At 43.9% G+C, this 19,009-nt stretch overlaps 1 protein-coding gene and 2 long non-coding RNA genes across 7 annotated transcripts in view; 2 read left to right on the forward strand and 1 right to left on the reverse strand.

The window, feature by feature from the left end:
- Positions 1–3,283: 3,283 nt before the first annotated feature.
- LOC308177479 lies at positions 3,284–4,760 on the reverse strand. Its single transcript, XR_013939158.1, has 2 exons — positions 4,700–4,760; positions 3,284–4,245 (listed from the first exon to the last, which is right to left on the reverse strand). It is a non-coding gene; the product is annotated as an uncharacterized lncRNA (long non-coding RNA).
- Positions 4,761–4,870: 110 nt separating this feature from the next.
- The window catches only part of CSNK1A1 (casein kinase 1 alpha 1), a gene marked incomplete at its 3' end in the record, with an annotated part of 35,000 nt that continues 20,861 nt past the window's right edge, over positions 4,871–19,009 (forward strand). For 4 of the 5 annotated variants that reach the window (XM_080554823.1, XM_080554825.1, XM_080554827.1 and 1 more), the window contains exons 1-3: positions 4,875–5,425; positions 6,159–6,265; positions 18,322–18,448. In XM_080554823.1, the coding sequence (XP_080410949.1) occupies positions 5,303–5,425; positions 6,159–6,265; positions 18,322–18,448 (357 nt within the window). In that variant the 5' untranslated portion in view covers positions 4,875–5,302. Of the gene's footprint in view, positions 5,426–6,158; positions 6,266–18,321; positions 18,449–19,009 lie in introns of all 5 variants that reach the window. The other variant, XM_080554826.1, reaches the window with a different exon arrangement.
- LOC308177478 lies at positions 6,272–15,924 on the forward strand. The gene is made up of 2 exons (XR_013939157.1): positions 6,272–7,734; positions 9,890–15,924. It is a non-coding gene; the product is annotated as an uncharacterized lncRNA (long non-coding RNA).

Here is a 19,009-nt window from a genome sequence, read left to right on the forward strand (position 1 = left end):
GACCTCACTCATTCTTAACTAGGGTACGTAGAGAAAATATGCCCTTCTGGAGTAGGGCTGATGCTGGGTGGCAGGACTGATGAGGCAGAAGGCAGAAGATAATGGTTTTATTTCTGAAGATTTTTTTTTCCCCTGCACCCCCCCGTCCTACACGCAGCAGCGTGAGCAGAGCCCTGGGAAGTGGCACATCCACCCCGGACAGCCTCGGAAATTAAAACTTGAGCTGTACGTGAGCTGACTGCTCCAGGGGAGAGGCTCTGCATGGCCTTTGACTTTTTCAGTCATGCCTTTGCTTGGCTTGCCATTTCAATGTTCCTCTCTCCCACTGAGCCTTTCGACAGCAGCCTGGGGTATCCCTGCTGCCTGCGAGGACGAGCAGCTCCCTCCTGCCCCGACTTCACAGCAGCGAGTATTTGCTGACACGGTTACGAGCATGCAAAGAGGAGGCTGCTCCATCAGTGCTGCATCAAACAGCTGGTTTATTGCACTGCAAACATTCCATTCCTTTGCTGGGATCAAATTAAGAGGTTTGGGGATGCTTGGTCACAAAGCAGGCACAAACAAAGGATGAGCAATGCTGAGGTCAAGGAGGGCCAGTCTCACTGGAGGCCGGGCCATGCAGCAGGGTTCCTGGCCCATCCCCTGGAAAAAGAGGAGAGAGGATTTCTTCCTTTCACTTTATCAAGTGGTGCAGCTATAAACACGCTTTCAATGCCTCAGTGTCTCTGAAAGATGTGGAAAATAGTAATGAACAGGAGCCGAAGAATAGCTTGTGGGAGGCTCTAAGCAGCCAGATTCACCCCATCTGTTTTTGGCGCAAGGGCTGGTGTTATCCCTATCAGCAGAGAAATCAACAGTTCTTGTGTTCCCTCCTGGGTGTTCGCAGAGCACCTTTCCAGACAGCAGGGGATGTTTTTCCAGTTTTCCAATCCGACTGCTCCCGTCTGGAGTTCTGGCTGACAGCATGTCACCACCAAGAGGGGACAACCCCAGGGGCCCCTGGGGATCCTCGAGCCATTCGAGTCACTAGTCTGGCAAAACATTAACACAGAAATAAATCCATGGGGAGGAACCATCCAGGCAATTTTCTAAGGGCTTGGGGAGCCGAAGCAACCTGCAGAAGGTCTGATGAGGCGCTGGGAGCAGGGCGAGCATGAGGGGAGGACGCAGAATTGAGTCACGATCAGGCCAGCTGCTGCAAAACCACAGCCTACAGTTCTCCTCTCAACTTACAGGTGCAGTGTTTTTAATTTATATCAATTTAAATGTAATCAGTATCTCCATGGCTTGTACGTTCGTACACATCTACTGTTTGTGTTTGTCTTCCCCGACATCTGTGTATTCCTAAAGACTCAGGGCACAAACCCAGGACAGAGGCTGTGGTAGGATTGTTACAAGGCCGGGATTGCTTTAGGACTGTCAGTATCTCTGTTGTTCAGCAAGGCAAACCCCACACGTGGTGGCACAGGATATGGTGTGCTGTGAGGGGCTGGGAGGGGAGCAAAGAACAGATCCATGGACCAAAATAGAGAAGAGCAAAAGGTCTGGCATGAGAGGACTTTGGAGCTGCCCTGCCACAGATGGGGACAACCCACCAGATGAGACATCTAGGATCCTTCGGGCAGGCTATGAGTCTCCTCCAACATCACGCCTGAATAGAGCTGTTCATTCACCAGGCTAATTCTGCCTACCCAGAAATACACATGCACCTTTCCCCTTCATCAAAAATAAATAGACCTCTCCTTGTTCCTGTGGAGACACATGGAGAGCCCTAGGGTGGCCAAGACGTAAATGTGAAAGGTGGGCTCCACTGTGGTGCCCTCAGCCCACAGACAGACGTGGGCTGCAGCCACCGAGAGTGTGCAAACAGGAAGAGGGTTGAGGTCATCCTGGCGTCATATGGTGGGATCCTGGCCCCAGGGCTCTCCAGCTGTTCCTTCACCTGCCCAACAGACGTCAGGAGCAGGCAGGCTGCCTGGAGCTGCCAGGGCTGGCGGGGGGCTGGAGGCTTTCCCCATACTACTGGTCCCAGAGCAGGAAGGTGTTCCCAGGCACCTTCCTTGCTCTGGCCAGGGGTGATGGAGCTGCAGCTGTGCTGGTAAGTCTTTCTTCTCCTCTGTATCCTGGTGTTACCCTGCTTTATGCTGGCTGACTTCCCCCATCTCTAAATATCCTCCAGCCTGTCCTACAGCCCTTCCCACATTGCCTAGACTGATCTGCCTTTCAATCACGCAGTTCCTAACACCACCATGGGACCTATTAGGGAATGTACGTTAAGAATGACCAAGAAAAAAAAATCAAATTATGATTGCTGGTCTTTTTTTTAATTATTATTATTTTCATTGCAGATGTTTGGGAGACGATGGGCGCCTGGATATTTATTTTTGTACTGAGCTCAGCTCGGCCAGTCCCCATCCTGTGTGATATATATCCCCAGGCCCCGACACTGTCCCCTGGACACAGGGATGTCCCCCGGCAGTCAGGAGGTGGCAGCATTGCTTAGCCCAGGAGATGCTGTGCTCCTGCATACCCATGCATGGTCTAGTTACTGCCCAGGAGCTGCAGACCTGTTTTTCCAGCTCCCCCAGAGATACGTGACTCGAGCCAAACGCTTCCAGACTGCTCAAATCCCATCCAGAGCAACCATTCAAAACAACCAAACCCCGAAGGCCTCTAAGTGCACATCAGTCCCGAGCTGTTTGCAAGTCACGATGAACAGTAATGTGAGGGCAGCTGAGGACACAAAGGTTCTGTATTTAGAAATGAGGTTGATGTTTAAATATACCTCATTTGCCCTTGAAACTCCAGCCCCCTTAAGTGCTGTGTGATGCATCTGAGCTCCTCCACACAAAATCCACATTCCCTTTGAGTGACAAGAGTGCAGATATTCTTACTTGTACAAACGCTCCATTACAGCATTGAGGTGGGAAGGAGTTGGAGGCTAGCTTGCTCTCTCAGCATTGCTTCATTCTGGTACATCTGGTACAGTCTCAGCTGATTTTGACTCTTCTGCATTTTATTTTTATTAAAGACACAGAGGGACCCTGATTTTGACTTTTCTGCATTTTATTTTTATTGAAGACACAGAGGGACCCATAGAAAAACCTTGGGTCTAAATTCTCTGAAACACAACAGGAATTTGGAGCTGAGATTTGCTGTGCAGAGCATTGCTGCTTGCCAATTTTTGCTCTCCTTTCCTCCTGGTCTCTCACCACAGAGTCATCCTGTAGCTAAGCGAGTCCACCACAGGAAGAAACACTGGCAAATCACAGACTTCCCTCACTGGGTAACAGCCACATGGACACAAGCCAGGACTTTTTTGCACTTTTGCAGACAGAAAGTGTTTGTACCACAGTAACTTTACCAAGTTAGAAAGCAATATGGTGAGTGCAATAAAAGCCTCTATCACCATGTAGATGCTGTTATGCTAAGAGGACTCCTCTATCTTTGTATGAACAGCTTCCTACCGATACAGCAGTGTCCTAACCTGGACCTCTTCATCTCAATTTTATTAAAAGAGTTAACTATTTAAAACAATCTGTGCATAGACAAGTCTTAAAATAAAACTTTTTGTTATTCACATGGCTTCAAGTGCACCAGGAGAGCTGCAAAGCAGTTCCTCTGAATGCCCCCTTTACAAGAAGATATCCTGAGTAGACGTTCCTTCTATACATAAGCTACATTACTGTAGGAGCTTTATTTTTCCTGAGGACTGAATCATTTCCCAAATGTAGGCTTGCACAGCAGAAGACGCCGCTCTGACAGGGAGTGATGATGAGTCACTGGGAATTCACAGTTTTGTGTTCCTGCAAAGGAAAAACTCACAGTGCTGAGCCAGAGGACAAGGGAAGAGAGCTCAGTTTTGAAAGTCAGCAAGAAGCATGGGCTGCCTGTGCCAGGAGCCATGTGAAGCTGACACCTGAAGGCAGGGACCACAGGGCTCCAGGCGGTGGCCTTGCCAGGTGACCATGCCCACTGCCTTGTGTGGGCCTCGCAGGGGGCTGCAGCCCCCTCAGTGTCCTTGCAAATTTGCAGCTGGCTCAGAAACCTCCCAGCAGGAACCCGAAGCTTGCTTAGGATTTCCAGCCCTGCGACTGCCATCCCAGCAGGCCAGGGCTGAAGGTCGGGAGCACAAAGCACGCCGTGCCTGAGCAGGGAGAGGCAGCTGTGGGCTTGCAGCATCACGGAGAGGTCTGCTGGGCGCCTGCCATGGGGTGAAGGTGCTGTGTGCAGCAGGACGCTGGGCTGCGGACACATTTTGTTGGGTAAATGAGAATCATGGAACCATTAGGGTTGGAGAACAGCTCAAGGATTACCTGGTCCAACCACCCCCTGCCACTACTGTCACCACCAAACCACATCCCCAGGCACCAGGCCCGACCTCTCCTTGAACGCCCCCAGGGACGGTGACACCACCACCTCCTTGGGCAACCCGTCCCAATGCCTGGCTGCTCTTTTTGGGAAGAAATGTCTCCTCATTTCCAACCTGAACCTCCCCTGGCACAACTTGAGGCCATTCCCTCTAGTCTTACTGCTATTTATCTGCCAGAAGAGGCCGACCCCAGCTCCCCCAGCTCCCTTTCAGGCAGCTGCAGAGAGCAGCGAGGCCTGCCCTGAGCCGCCTCTGCCCCAGCCCGACCACCCCCAGCTCCCGCCTCACAGCCCCCACTCTCCCTCGCGGCGCCTGCCCCTTTAAGACCCAAGTGAGGGCACGTCGGCAGCCGCCCTTCCCCTTCCGCCCTCCCTCCGCCTTCCGCACCACGCGCCGCGTCGCGGGGCGAGAAGCGCGCCGGTCATTGGCTGCGCGCTCGCAAGCGTGGCGCCGGGCTCCTCCCCCTCCCTCCCTCCCTCGGCCCCCACAGCCCCCTCGGCGCACGCGCGCGGGGAGGGGAGGTGGAGGGGGGCGCCCCGCCCCGCTCCCAGCGTGCCCCGCGCGGTGAAGAAGCGGCGGCTGCAGGCTGGGGGCATTTTGTGTCCGCGCGAGCGGCGGCTGCGAGACAAGATGGCGGCGGCCGCGGCCGAGTGACAGGGGCCGGCGGCGGCCGGGAGCCAGCGGGCCTCGCGCGTGCCTTCCCCTCCCCTCCGCCGTCCCCCGAGCGGCCCGCGCGGCGTCTCTCGCCTCGCTGGGGGGCCCGGCGGCAGGGCAGAGCCGCCCAAGCGGGCGCCCGCCCGCCCGGAGCTGAGCGGCGGGGCCCGGCGGGCCTCGGCGGGCCTCGCTGTCCCCGCCGCCCCTCTCCCCGTCCCCTCTCCTCCCCCTCCCCTGCTCCTCCGCCCCGTCCCGGCCTCGGCCACCCCTTTCGCCATGGCGAGCAGCAGCGGCTCTAAGGCCGAGTTCATCGTCGGGGGCAAGTACAAGCTGGTGCGGAAGATCGGGTCGGGCTCCTTCGGGGACATCTATTTGGCCATCAACATCACCAACGGGGAGGTAAGGGCGGCACGCACCCCCTCGGCCGCTTGTGCCCTTCGGAGATCTGCGCTGACCTCCCCGAAGCCGGGTTTTGGTCCCTTTTCCCCACTTCCCTCGTCGCCGTTTCCGAGGCGCCGGGGTGGGGGATTCTTCCCCTGGTGGGGGAGGCTTCCGCTGCCCTCTGGGTTTTGCCCCTAACGGCTGTGGTGTCCCGTACCCAGCCCTTGCCTGGTAAGTGGTAGGGAGAAGATCACCATTGCGGGAGAACGTACTTTGTCTTTTATCAGCGGCTGGAGGAGTCTCTGCCACCGATCGTCTCTGTCCCCTTGCTCTGCTGGGGAACACTGTCTCACCTTCATCAACGGTAATAGAATCAAAGAAGATCCCCTGTTTCTTCAGCTCATTTTTACCTTTTTTTTTTTCCTTCCTCCCCCTCACTGCTCTGAGCTGTAAAGAAGAAACACCCACGTATGTGCTTCCTCACGTATACGGATCTGAAGACATAACATTTCCAGCTCAATTTCATGACCTGGGATGGATATTTGTGTACAAATCATCACGATGAGGATTTTATTTAAAAAGACAACAAAGTGCAGGACGTTGATCACCGAAAGTTTAAAAAAATTACACCTCAGAGTAATTGCAGCAGGGCTGCGTGGGGAATTCTGAAGTTCTGTGACCCTTAAACCCCAGTGGCAAGGCTGTGCTTGGTGGACGCTCTACTCTGATTCCTTGTTCCTTCTCACTGCAGGAAGTTGCTGTGAAGTTGGAGTCTCAGAAGGCTAGACATCCCCAGCTGCTGTATGAAAGCAAACTATACAAGATTCTGCAAGGAGGAGTTGGCATTCCACATATACGGTAGGAATCAGTTTGTGTATGTCAGTACGGTGACTTTCCTTTAATGTTAGTAGGAGGTAGGACACCACCATTAAGAAACTTAATCTGGGATGGGTCAAACTGTTGGAAAAATGCTTCATTTGAAGATTAACAACTAGTTACGTATATTTGTAAACCCCCCCCCCCCCCGCTCCTGACTTCCTGACTGTCTTTTCTTTTGCTTAAATACTGTGCTGTGAAAGTGAGATCTGCAGCAGTTCCTGAGCTATGAAAAATTCTTACAGTAATTAGAATAAAGTGTGAGATTGTTACGATGAGAGTCAGCATTTTTGATGAGGTTGAGAGTTTGGAGCTGATACTGGAAATGGCTGCTTTCTTTTGTTGGTTTTTTTTTTTTGTTCCAACATGTCTTCCTCCTCCGCTCAGAAAATGGCGGATGGATGTGATTAACCCTCCCCCTTCTCCTGTTGGGACAAGGGACGTGCTCAGGCATGTATCTTTTCCTTTCATAGTTATGTGCTGGAAGGCTTGAGGCTGCAGAGAACCTCAACCAGGAATGAGATGGCAGCCCCTTTCTGTTACCCGCAACAGATGCGTCATTATGATTTCCGTACAGTTAAAGTGCCAAGATTAATCCTTCCGAGTTGCTTGTTATGCAGCTTCCTTGTTTCATACCCTGTCTAAAACTTTTGGGAGTTTTAAATAATTTCCTGATTAGAAGTAAATTACTGCTGTTCTGGTGCAACAAACTCTAGGAGTCGTCATTTCTCAGAGATTATTGAGGTGTTATACTGGGCAGTTTCAACTACTGAATCTATTCATTGAATAGACAAATCGAAACTTCAGCCTTCTCTAGAAACACTCTATCCAAGACCTTTTTTTGAAGTTTGTTACTCACTTTAAATAAACAGTTACTATTTCTGATGCTTGTAGTATGGTATAAAGGGATTTGGTGTCTTGATCTACAAAACCAACTTCAGTTTAGCTTCTGGGTCAAACTGTGGATTCCATTTAGTCTCTTAACCCTTCTTTCACCTTTTTGCATGTGCATCAGCGTAGCGGCCTGTACATACTGTAAGGACACAATGATTTACGCATTTTAGACTGCATTAATTTTAACAAAAACCTATAAATATGTCTGCATTTCTGAAGTTGATAGCTCCCCTGACCCTGTAAACACAGCTGACTGTAGACCTGAATGCGTGCTGGAGCTCTATAGCCAAGGAGACAGTGTTGTCTTGGCCATCTGTCCTCTCCATTCATTACAACCTTCTGCAAGAATAGAATAAACATGCCAGTATGAAACAGTTGTAGTTTAAACAGAGTTGCTTAAGTGAAAACAGATTCGGTTTTTTATTTTAGACTACCCTCTTTTCTTCAAATGGGTGCAAATGGGTTATTTCAGAACTGAAAGAATAGGAATTGCGTATTGGAAAGTCATCACACTATAGTGGCATGCTAAAACAAGGATACCTGGGAAAACAGCCAAAGTAAGTGGGTATCTGGTGTTTCATCGCAAAACTGGAAGAGCAAGCATGCTTAAGCTTAGTTTTGTTTTTTTTTGGGGGGGGGGGGGGGGGGGGAAGACTTTGATGCCATAATGAGGCTTAAGATTTCATTTTTTTCAACTTTTCCCATGTAGCAGAAGTGAACTGCTCTTAAAAGTAAGCTATTGGGTTTGGTTAAAATGCCCCATGAGAGCATTTTATTTCAAGCTGAGATACTAGAAGTCATCTTGTGTGTTGAGAAACTTGTTTCTAGTTTCATTTAAAGCAGTCATCTTGTAAGTTTTCTTTCCTCTGCATTTGATGTACTTTTATATGACTTAACTTTTTTGTATAACCAGTAACTCTTGATTAACAGTCTCATCACCACAGAGGAACTTTATTTAACACGTCTTTTCTCCCAGTCCCAGAAAAATGCAATTACTACGGTCCGGGTAAGAATTGTCAACCGAGACCATACTCATAGATTCTTATTAGATTAGGTTCATATTAGACATAGATTCTTATTGTCCTAGAGGTGTGTGATCTATTTGATAATGTCAGGGAGTCCTAAAGATTTTTGCTTTCAGGTTCTCACAGCGTTAATCTTAGGAGGCTTTTTGTAGAAAAGTGTTTTCCGGAAAAATCTTGGAAGTCTTTTTTAATGTTCAGAAGCAGCAGTAATTTTAAATTTATGTATTAGATGTTGCTTGACAGGTTCTTTGATTATGCTTCTGTTACTTGTCTTGCTGTATGATATCTGGCGATGCTTGAAGAAACCTAAAACAGGATTTTTGTGTTTTTATCTTCTTGAAGACGAAGTTGAGCAGAATACCCTGCGCAGTTCTTCTGACAAACATTGAAACATGAGATGTTCAGTAGAATCACAATTCATGGTGCCCTGAATCTAGGGGGGAGGACTTGCCTTACGAAATGAGATGCATCACTGAGGTGCTTAACAAAGACTAGGACCAAAGTCAAATTACTGTGAATATCGTTCCAGATATTTCGAGCTTTTCTGACATGTTTCTGGCAGCAGCTAAGCTGGGGGAACGTATGAGTTTGTACTTAGGTCACTTTGCGTGTGTAATTGATAATACTCATTCTGCCATTGTTTCATAATGATACGCTGTCCAGTTGGAATAAGCTGTTCTTGGCTCAGCGTATTGAAAAGGATGAATCAAGTTGAAGAAAATTCTTTCAATAAGTTTGTTAAAATTTCTGTAACTTGATGCCTTTAAGCAACAACAGCATAAATAGAGCATTTAATAGAAAACCTAGGAATCATTCCAAGCTTTTCCTGTTGCTGTTCTGTATAAACTGGGCTCAACAGCATTTTTATCTTAGTACTTCTGTGGGATTAACTGCGAGCTTGCTTTCACTTGTGGAGAGAGGACTATTTACTTGCATTGTAACAATGCGTTGTTTGCACGTAATGTAGCAGAAACTGAGAACGTGTTATATTCTCTGGATGTTCTACACACCTTTAAATTCAGAAGAGGGTCTTCGATTTTGCTTTTTCTTGTTTTCTGGAAGAGTAGGGAGGGTTCTGAACTTCTCTGAAGTTTTACAAAACCTCACAAACTTAGTGGTAAGGTTTTGATTTCACAAATTTTGGTTGTATTAATTTCATTTTTGACAAAAGGCTCTTGAACCAAGCTTAACATCTAACAATCTGATCTGCCTTTAGGACACAATGCAAAGTCTGCAATATTCTGGTAGGCTTATTCTCATTGTTCTCAGCCATCAGCTCTCTTCCCCCCCCCGTCCCCTCCCCCCCCCTTTTCAGTTGCAAAGCGTTTTTAGCTGTAATCTTCTTGTTAACCAGACACTGATCCTATTAGTTTGGAATATCTGCCTTTATTCCCAAATTCTTGGTCTTGGTTCAGAGGAATGAAGCACGGTGTGTTTGAGTTTAGTATGTTGTTTTGTTTATAGTGTAAATCTGTTAAAGCAGACTTTATAAGAGTAATTGTTTGAATGATCTGTGTCAGCCACTCTTGATTTTTGCCATTTCTGGTAATTACCAGCTATTGTTTGTGTCTGTTATGAAGATTATCTTTAGGTACTTTTCAGATAGATTTTTAAAAAAAAAAATCTGAAGTCCATTTTTCTTTTCCTGATAACGTGGTGGAATAACTTGTTGCCTACTTTCTACTAGAAATGAATGGTATGCTGGATCCATCTGTAGCTATTGATGAGGTATTGGAAGTATTTTGCTTAAGAGCAGACAAGGCTGAAGAGATACAGTACTCAGTTGCATGTGTGGCTTATTAAGGTGATACTTGAATTTAATAATTTATAAGTTTAAAAACAAAAGGTATTGACTTAAATTTTTTTCGCAACCTGAACAAGTAAATTCCTACACTTTAAGTTCTTGCAAAATATTTTGAAGTTGAGAAGTTGAATAATTGAATATTGTCACCTATGTATTGCTATGTAATCTCCAGAATAGCGTGTAGCATGTTAAAAGTTGCGGGCCTAAAAGAAAATCTGTAAAAGCATATAAAAGTTTTGCTCTTAGTGGTGACTTTCTGCCATGTTGCTGGATAGTCTGTTAGTAACAGACTCCACCCATATTCCATCTTCACTAAGTAATACATGCAGTGGAAAAACATGGTCAAGCTTCCTAATCTTAGGGTTGTTCTCGTAACAAATTTTTCCCCAAGCACTTTAAATTCTGATCTCCTTAAGCAGTGCTTAAAAATCTGTAAATATGCTCCTCTAACACCATCATGCTGAAGGGCAACACCTTCATTACTGAAGGACAAAACTACTCTAGTAGATAAGAGGAAGACTCTTGTTCTGATAGCTCAAAGTAAAATTGAAAGCTGGTCTTTGAAATGAGTTCCTGAAGCGTTTCTGCTGAGAGAATGGACATCTTGAAACAAACTCTTTAATGCTTTATGACTACCTAAACTTCTGTCTTAATTGGCCTTCACTGTCCTCCTTAGAAGCTGCCAAGAAAGAACCCATTTTGAAAATAAGAAAAAAAAAAAACAATTATTTTTTGTAGTTTAATTTTTTTCTCTAGTCTTAGCTCAGCCTTTGCAGAAACAGCTGCAAAGGTATGCACTTCCAGTTCGGTGTTACTCTGTTTGGAACAGATGATAGCAGAGGTCCTACTGAAAGGGTCTGTTTTCCTCAGCAATTCTCTAGATTAATGGCTTACCTTCTCAACTGAATTGAGCCTTTTGATTTCTATGGAAGAAATTTGACTTATGTTCTCCTTGCTTCCTACCAGCTGTTAAATTACTTCATTAAAGAGCTAGCAAAGCAGCAAGTCGACTGCTTGGAAGTATGCATGCAACATAACACTAGGCAGATGAAATAACCCCTTTGCTTGGCAGATAAGTTGCACTGGCATACTTAATATATTCATATTTTTCTCATAACTGTACAAAAAGTGATACAGCTCTTTATTTATACAGCCTACCTAACTTCATAACATAGGGTGTTCTTTGCTGTTTCTTTATTTAGTACTTGGGTGGCCTAATTCGTTCTCACCATGGCAACTAACGTTAGGTGACATCTGTTAAATATTCCACTTCAGTATTGCAGTCATGTCATATTATGTTAAGTTCATTTATATTACTGGTTCCCACCCAGCTAACAGTTGAGAAGTGCTTTTCCAGCTTTGGGAAAGGCAGACTAGAGATGTAAAATACGTGGGAATTTAGACATGAATCTTATAACCATAGATTGCCTGCCTTGTGTGTTGCTTCCGTATCTGTTAAAACTCTAAGTATATTCTGCCTGTAAAAATACTCTAGAGATTTTTCTAAAGTATCTTCATTTCTTGGATGTCTGTCCTAAGAAGTCTAGAACATGCAACCAGAAGGGATCACTTTGGTCCTGTTCCAGCTTGTTTTGGTTAACATCCTGTTCTTTCTGTGAATCAGGCACGGTGTTAAAACTTGCCAGGTTAACACCCCAGGACTCGTGATTCTGTGCTCGGAGAGAGCTTCAGTGCCTAAAGATGAATGTTACATTTATAGGCAGTTGGTGCCCACTTACTTCTTACCCATTCTTTTTTAATAGCCTTCTCCCTCTTTACAGCCCTCCCATATCTGTAAAGAACAGTTGCGTAACTTCCTGGCTGTGTTGCTGAGCTGTGTGAATGCGTGATTACAGGGGTCACCACCTTCCCATCCATTTCGAAGTCCTGTCCCTGTTCTGATTTGGATTTCCTTTCCTGGGTGTTGGTGACAGGGCCTTTATGTTGCTTGCCACGTGAAGGAACGTCAGTGCCTTAAGCATCGATATCAATTGTCTTCCAGTTTTTGTTGAGCACCTGTACTTCTATTGGTTAGGATTGCTTATTTTTCAGTAAAGCCTGATATTAGAAACCTATGATTATCGGGAGGTTTGTGTTTTCGCTTTAGCTTTATCATCTGACTAATGCCTAGTTCAGACATTTATATAAATGACTTGGTGCTTGCAGAAGTGGAATAGAGTTCCAGAGCATTCATCAATTTAGTGTCATTAGGTTTTCTTTTGGATCTCTGAATCCTTTGTGCTCGTGAGGCCTTCCAGACTTGTATATTTGTGCTCATGTGCCTGCTGACTTGTCAAACTAATTAGTAAAGTGAATTCAGGTAATTGCAGTAGTTCTTTCCAGCTTGCTTGTTTGCTGTACCTTGATTTTGTTTTAATAGCCTTTTTTCAATCTACCTTAATTTTTCTGGCAATTTTTCTGGTAAAACAGTATGGATGAGGACAGTGGCAAAAGTTAATGTAATGTCAAAAGTCCAAATTGACCTTTTTATTGAATGCGAATATAATGGGTTTTGGATGCCTTTTCATCAATATTTTGAGAAGTTGTTGCTTAAATTCTGGAGTATAAAGGTTAGAATTTAACTGTCGAAGTCTTGTCACAGAATCGTTGTACTTGTGCTGAGGCACCAGGAGATATTTTTTTTTGTCTCAAACGTGAGCATGCCTGGCTGCAGTTCTGTTTGTAATTCCATATGGCTGTGGCCTCCGCTTGGCTAGCTGATGATAGTAGTCAATTTCACAGAAGCCTTTAGCAGAAGTTAAGTTAGTTGACAAAAACAGGTGTCTGAGGAGCGCTTTTCTGATGTTAAAACAAAAGTCATGTTATAGTTGCGTTGGTAGTAGGAAAAACTCCTTGTGACAGTGAGACTATGTTCATATATGTAATAGGCTGTAGACATAATGAGGTTGCATTAAGCCTTCACTGCCTTCATGGTTCTAGAGTACTTGGGATTTGGGTTTTCTTTACCAACGACTAATAGCTGTACAGTTATTCAGAACTTTAGTTTGTTTCAATTTGAGTTTAAGACTTTTTTTCATGTGAATTTCCTGAATCCCTTTATTTAGTGCTTGACCAGTTCACACAGCTTTGACGATTAAAATTACAAGACAATCAATGTAATGGATAAAAATGCTGGATATCTAGTAAAACTGTAAAGTGGTACAGTAGTCTGTAACTGGGCTTCTAATGTCTGTTTCTGAATTGTTAGCACTTTGCTGACCTCTGTGCAAACTGATCTACCTCAGTTTGACTCTTTAAAGGAAAGAAATGCAAAATGTGAACAATGTTATGATGAATATGATGAATAATGTTTTATCTGTTAAAAGTTTTAAAAAAAAGTTAAAAAGCCAATTAACAAATGTTTTCTCAAACCTTTCTTTTGTCATTGACATTATTTAGGAAACATGCAGTTGCTGAAATAGACACCATACGACTTTTGAAAGATGCAGCTCTGAAAACAGAAAAAAATAAGGTTTGGGTAGATTCGACCTATATAATTTGCTACTAAGCACTAGATATGCATCAGTACTTCACTTGCTTGTCTCAAGGTTAGTTAAGGGAACGAAAAAAGTTTGAGTAAACGTTTACTTGCGGTGTGATTTGGTGTCATACCCACTTTACTGTGCAGGATTTGGAAACTAAATACTGTTAAACCACTGCATCACGTGACTTAGTTGTTCAGCAAGGAGCTAAAACCCTGAAATTCAGGATGTTACAAAAAGTTTCAACTGTGTGCATGCACAGCAGCCCCCTATCAGGCTGCTAAACCACATGATTTGGAAACTTGTTGACATGGTGAGTCTCTGTCTCCTGAATTAGACAAGTCACTGAAGTTAGATCAAGGTCACTGTTAGATCTTTAACTATGCTTTAACCATGAGAGCTTCAGAAAGGATTTCTTTTTTTTGCTGTGTTCTCACTGATCTGTAGGCTTGAACAGATAAGGCAGGGGAGAATGACAAAGCATTTCCATGCACGCAACGAGTTGGGGCACGCCTTACAGCTTGAATATGGACTGTGGTTCTGCGTCAGATATTACTGTGTTACATTGCATGTTCAGAGATAAACTCTGAGCTCTTAATAATGCTGTCCTGCTAATATTTTGTGAAGCCTTCAGTAAGGTGTTCTACATCTGTTTAGCAAGCTGATAATCTATATTTTGCCTTTATTTGGCATAAGGAGGTATAGATAGACCTGTGCTATAGAACTAATATTCTCTATTTATGCAGTATGTCCTAATGGGACGTGGTCACTGTGGAAATGAATTTTCCTAGTCTAGGAATTACATGTTTCTTCTGAAAATTTGTGGTGTGTAACTCATACATGGAGTCATTATCTAACCAAAGTGAACTGTCAGGTAGTTAAATCTCTTGTTCCTGCTTTACAGAACTCTCCTTGCTTAAAATGTATTGCTTCTTTAACTTTAGTATATGAGAGAGAGCAGATCATTGCTTCCAGATTTGGTTCAAAAAAGTCCATGGAGTTCTAAGAGACACTTGGAAAACCTGTGTTCTGAGATGCTGGTAGCATCTAGTAGTTGCTTAGGGCCTTGTATTGATCATTCCCTCATACTAGTAGTTCACTACTAGTCTCACTGCTGATGCGGTGTTGGACCTCCTAAAGATTTCCAGTGGAGAGACTAGCATTTTTTTGTCGGGGTGTGCTGAATTTGTTGCCGTATTGTTTTGTACTTTACCCCCATAGTGTTAAAACTTAAATGCCAAAGTGCTCATCCAAAAGGTGCGATCGTATGCCATCCCATGTTGATTATGGAAGTAAGGTATGCTTGCCAAGCTCTTAAGCATCATAATTTCCAAGGCTTCTTAGCAAGAGCCAAGACTTCTAACATTTTCACTCAGCACTGCCAGTAGTAGTAGCAGCTATGAGACGCACTGTGAATGGACATGATGTAGCCGTACTTCTTAATCCCATTTTGCCTGGAAGTGTTCCAAGGGAAATGAAAACTTATTTGCAGTGTTAGCAAAGTAAATAAAGCATGCGTTACTCCAGTGCTTTTCACCAGTGTAAAGTGGTCAGGAGATTAAAGTTTTCTCATGCATATGTGGAAGTAGGCTAAATGTATGTTGTTCAATCAACCTGAATTACTGCGCATCCCAGGCAGAGAGATCCCTATAGAGGAACCAAGTACTTCTCAAATGTTTTTCCCTGGGTAGGCTTTTCTTTCATCAGCTTCACTTTTTTTCCTAATGCTCTAACTAAATTACTTTCATTTTCTAACAATTATATTCATTTAGTTGAAAGCTGATATACGATCCTTTGTAGTGCAGTCTCAGGCATTGAACCATTACTGCACTAACCAATTACAATCAGCTTCTGAAACGGAGTTTCCATTTCTTGAGGAAAATCATGTTTTATTGATTTACTATACACAGTGGCAGGCTTTAGAATGCTTTGATTCAGCTTGTTATTCTTGAGACTTTTTCACAGTAAAGCCAAATGTCATCGCAAAGAATAACCAGGCAGATCATCTGGTCCAGTTCTCATTGCTCTGGATGGCCGTAATGTTTCATTTTGAAATGTGACTTAGAGTTTTTTTTAGAGAGTTTTGCCAAAACTACTCAGCAGTTTGCATAGATGACTTTGGTAGGAACCAAGAAGTAGGCATATTGAGCAGTTCCTGAAATAAAGCTGGCTTACAGTCAAATAAGAGCTTTTGTAAACCATATCTCATATTGAGTTTCTATGCTGTATATTTAAAATACTGGTTTTGGTTGCTTTTGCTGTTAAAACTGGTTTCTAATAACTCTTGAAAGTGCCTACCTAGGCAAGTATTTTCAACTTTTAAGGGTACAAGATTCATGGCTCGGTGTCAGATTCCAGTGTAAATAGTGCCCTTCTTAACAAGTCAAGTATTTTATCAAGTAATACTACATACTGTGCTTTTCCAGTTGAGTCAGTTTAAGTTTTTTGTACACCATAACTTCAATGAATTTTAGAAGGCAAAAAAGATAAATAGTACTTACAGTATTGCTATCATTGACATGCCAGAGGAAGATGTTTTATTGGCACTTAAATGGAATGACAGCTTTAAAATGTATAGTTTCTGTATCGCCTCCTTACGTAGGGAATGAAACTTGTCCTATACTGACCTGGTATGTAATGACTATGGTCCACAGCCCACATATAATAACTTCATAATGCATTGTTACAAATCTGAAAGTGCCTGGTTTCCACCAGCATCCTGACACTGGGAAGGTACAGCTAGTAGTTCCTGAACCAAATGCAAATCTAGAATCTTTTCTTTGCAGTCTGTAAATATTTTACTTTAACCTGACAAAGCTTGGAATCCTTTGTGAGAGTGCCAAGGAATCTGTCAGCTTTATCAGTAGTAACAATCTTCCAGACAACTGTGCATTAGTCTCCCGCAGTCATGGTTTAAAGTGGAAGTAAGATGTCTGTATAGCTCTTTCAAGCCCCAGCTACTGCTGAGCTTGGGGTGAAACTTGATATATTTTTTTTCCTTTACCCTCACTCTATTGCTCTGGAGTATCTTGGTGTATTGGCTGCATCAATATTGATAGAAATCAAGTCTCTTCCAGAAGACAGCTAGTCACTACATTATCCATAGACTGCTTGTACGAGGTCCTTGTCCTAAGGACTCCGTGCCTAGCAAAGGCAAAATGCAGCTTTCCGAACAGTAAGGTGTTAAATCTTTGCAGTGATGTACTAGTACTTAGCACAGCTTCTTAAATAGTATTTCTCATGCATGCCTCTCACTTAACAGTAGGTATCCGGAATGTGCAGAAGGACATTAGAGGAGAATATTCAGGTTCGGTGCCAACTTCAAGTATGGGAGTTCACAGCTGAGACTTGCAGAAGTAAAGGGTCTTCTCATACAGCTTGGGTGGTGAAGTAGTGCTCCCCCAGCTGCACATGAAGCAAAACAGTACTATGATGGGAATGCTAGATGTGGACTGGAAGGAAAAATATGCATGGAAAGCTTTCTGCTCATCCTCAGTATTGTTAAACTTAATTTTTTACCCCAAGTTGACATATCAGACATTTAAGGGTTGATCCCATGGTCTGCTTGGCTGTGATTGAAGGTAGATATCTACATCTGTATCTTTGATTTTATGACACTTAAATGTTTTTACCTATATAATGAAAACCTAATAAAGAGCCTTTATCTACTTAATAGTGCACTAGAGCTTGGTTGATATTTATTAAATTTGATTGAATGAATGAGGAGGTAGAAAGAATTAACTGCATGAACTCCTTTGGTATGCTGCAGAGATGTCCTACCTGAAAGCAAAGCCTAAAGCAATTAGCAGTATTTCTGTGAAATTAAATAATGCAGGAAACTAATAGGACTGGAAGGTGTTCTTCAGATTTCAGTTCATCTACATACTGACGCCTCAGTATATTGGCACGTGATGGCTTCTGCTTTGGTTGTTAATTCTGCTGTTGCTAAACAACAACAGTGATGTTTTCACTTCAGAGAAACTTCAATGTGCACGTGTACAGTTCTTATTTTATCTTCTGTTTTGTCCTCAAACTTTGTTTCCAGGAAAAATGAGGGATGATAATTCTAGTTTTTAGCTAGCTTCCTAGACTGTGACAGGGCACCGCTGGCTCATGCTCAGCAAAGAGGGCTAGTGATATCCTGGGCTGCATGAGGAGTGTTGCCAGCAGGTCAGGGGAGGTGGTCCTTCTGCTCTGCTCAGCACTTCTGGAGTGGTGTGTCCAGTTCTGGGCTCTTCAGGGCAACAGAGACATGGATGTACTGGACAGAGTCCAGCAAAGAGCTGCTAAGGTGATTAAGGAGACTGGAGCATCTTTCATGAAAAGCTGTCTGGACACAGATCTGCGCGGCTGGCTCTGGGTGGCCCTGCTTAAATAGGAGGCTGGGCAACATGACCTCCAGAGGTGCCTTCCATCCTCAGTCATTCTGTGGCTCTCTTTGCTGCCTGTTTTGTTGAACATTCCCCTAATAAAAATGGAGGCGAAGCGGGGAAAGCGTTTCTTACTATAGCAACTAGAAATTAAACTGCCTAGGTGCTGACTTCTCTGACTAAAGTTAACCATTGTACTGATAGTTGTCTTAGAGTTGACAGCAGGAGGAGCTCGTGCAGGTGACAGCTAAGCACAGAGAGCTTGGAAGCAATAAGATACGTGTTAGAGAATCAAGTTCTAGAATTTTGATGTTCTACAAGCATATCCATTTTGAGGGTGATCGCTTCTGTATGTTCAAAAGTATAACTTACTCCAGTTGATGCTTGTCTCACCAATGCTTATTGATGACTAAGATTCAAATTTGTACAGTTCATGCTAACGCTGAATAACTTTTTGTTGCAGGTGGTATGGTCAAGAAAAGGATTACAATGTTCTAGTTATGGATCTTCTTGGTCCCAGCCTTGAAGACCTTTTCAACTTCTGTTCTCGCAGGTTTACGATGAAAACAGTACTTATGCTAGCAGACCAGGTATGTGCAAACCTTACTGTGAGGAAGTTAAAAACCCTGAATTATTTTGTGTAAGGTGGTTCTCTTTCAGTTGGTTAAATGTGTTAAGCAGTGTTCTACATGGCTAAACAAACACTGGACCTCTGTAGGAACAAAGTAGTACTAGGCTTCTCTGTGCTGTGGCCTACAAAATGAACCTGTAGTGGGAGTGTGGTGGAGATACCAACTCCTTGATGCTATGGATCCAAGAAACACAGTTTTAAAGGGATCTCAGAAGTACAGTTTTAAACTATGCAGGCAAATAAGAGTGGATTAGTTGCCAGCATTAGCCATGGGGATGGTGGGAAGAGGTCTGAAGCAGCCTGCCCTTGTGGTCTGATTCAATGAGAAGTTGTTCGTGCTGGCAGGTGGGCAGTGCGCAAGACTATGGGTCTGTTCTCATTGAATTTCACTGTGCTCCCAAGCTCCTGTAATTCCTAGTACCAGACCATGAGCTAGTAAATACTGGTTTGGTCGTTATTGTGTTTAAGAAGGTTTGTTGTTGAGATGCCACCTCAAACTTAACAAAGGCCTCGCATGCTT

This window comes from Anser brachyrhynchus (assembly GCF_964034855.1).
Source record: "Anser brachyrhynchus genome assembly, chromosome: 14".
Taxonomy (NCBI): domain Eukaryota; kingdom Metazoa; phylum Chordata; class Aves; order Anseriformes; family Anatidae; genus Anser; species Anser brachyrhynchus.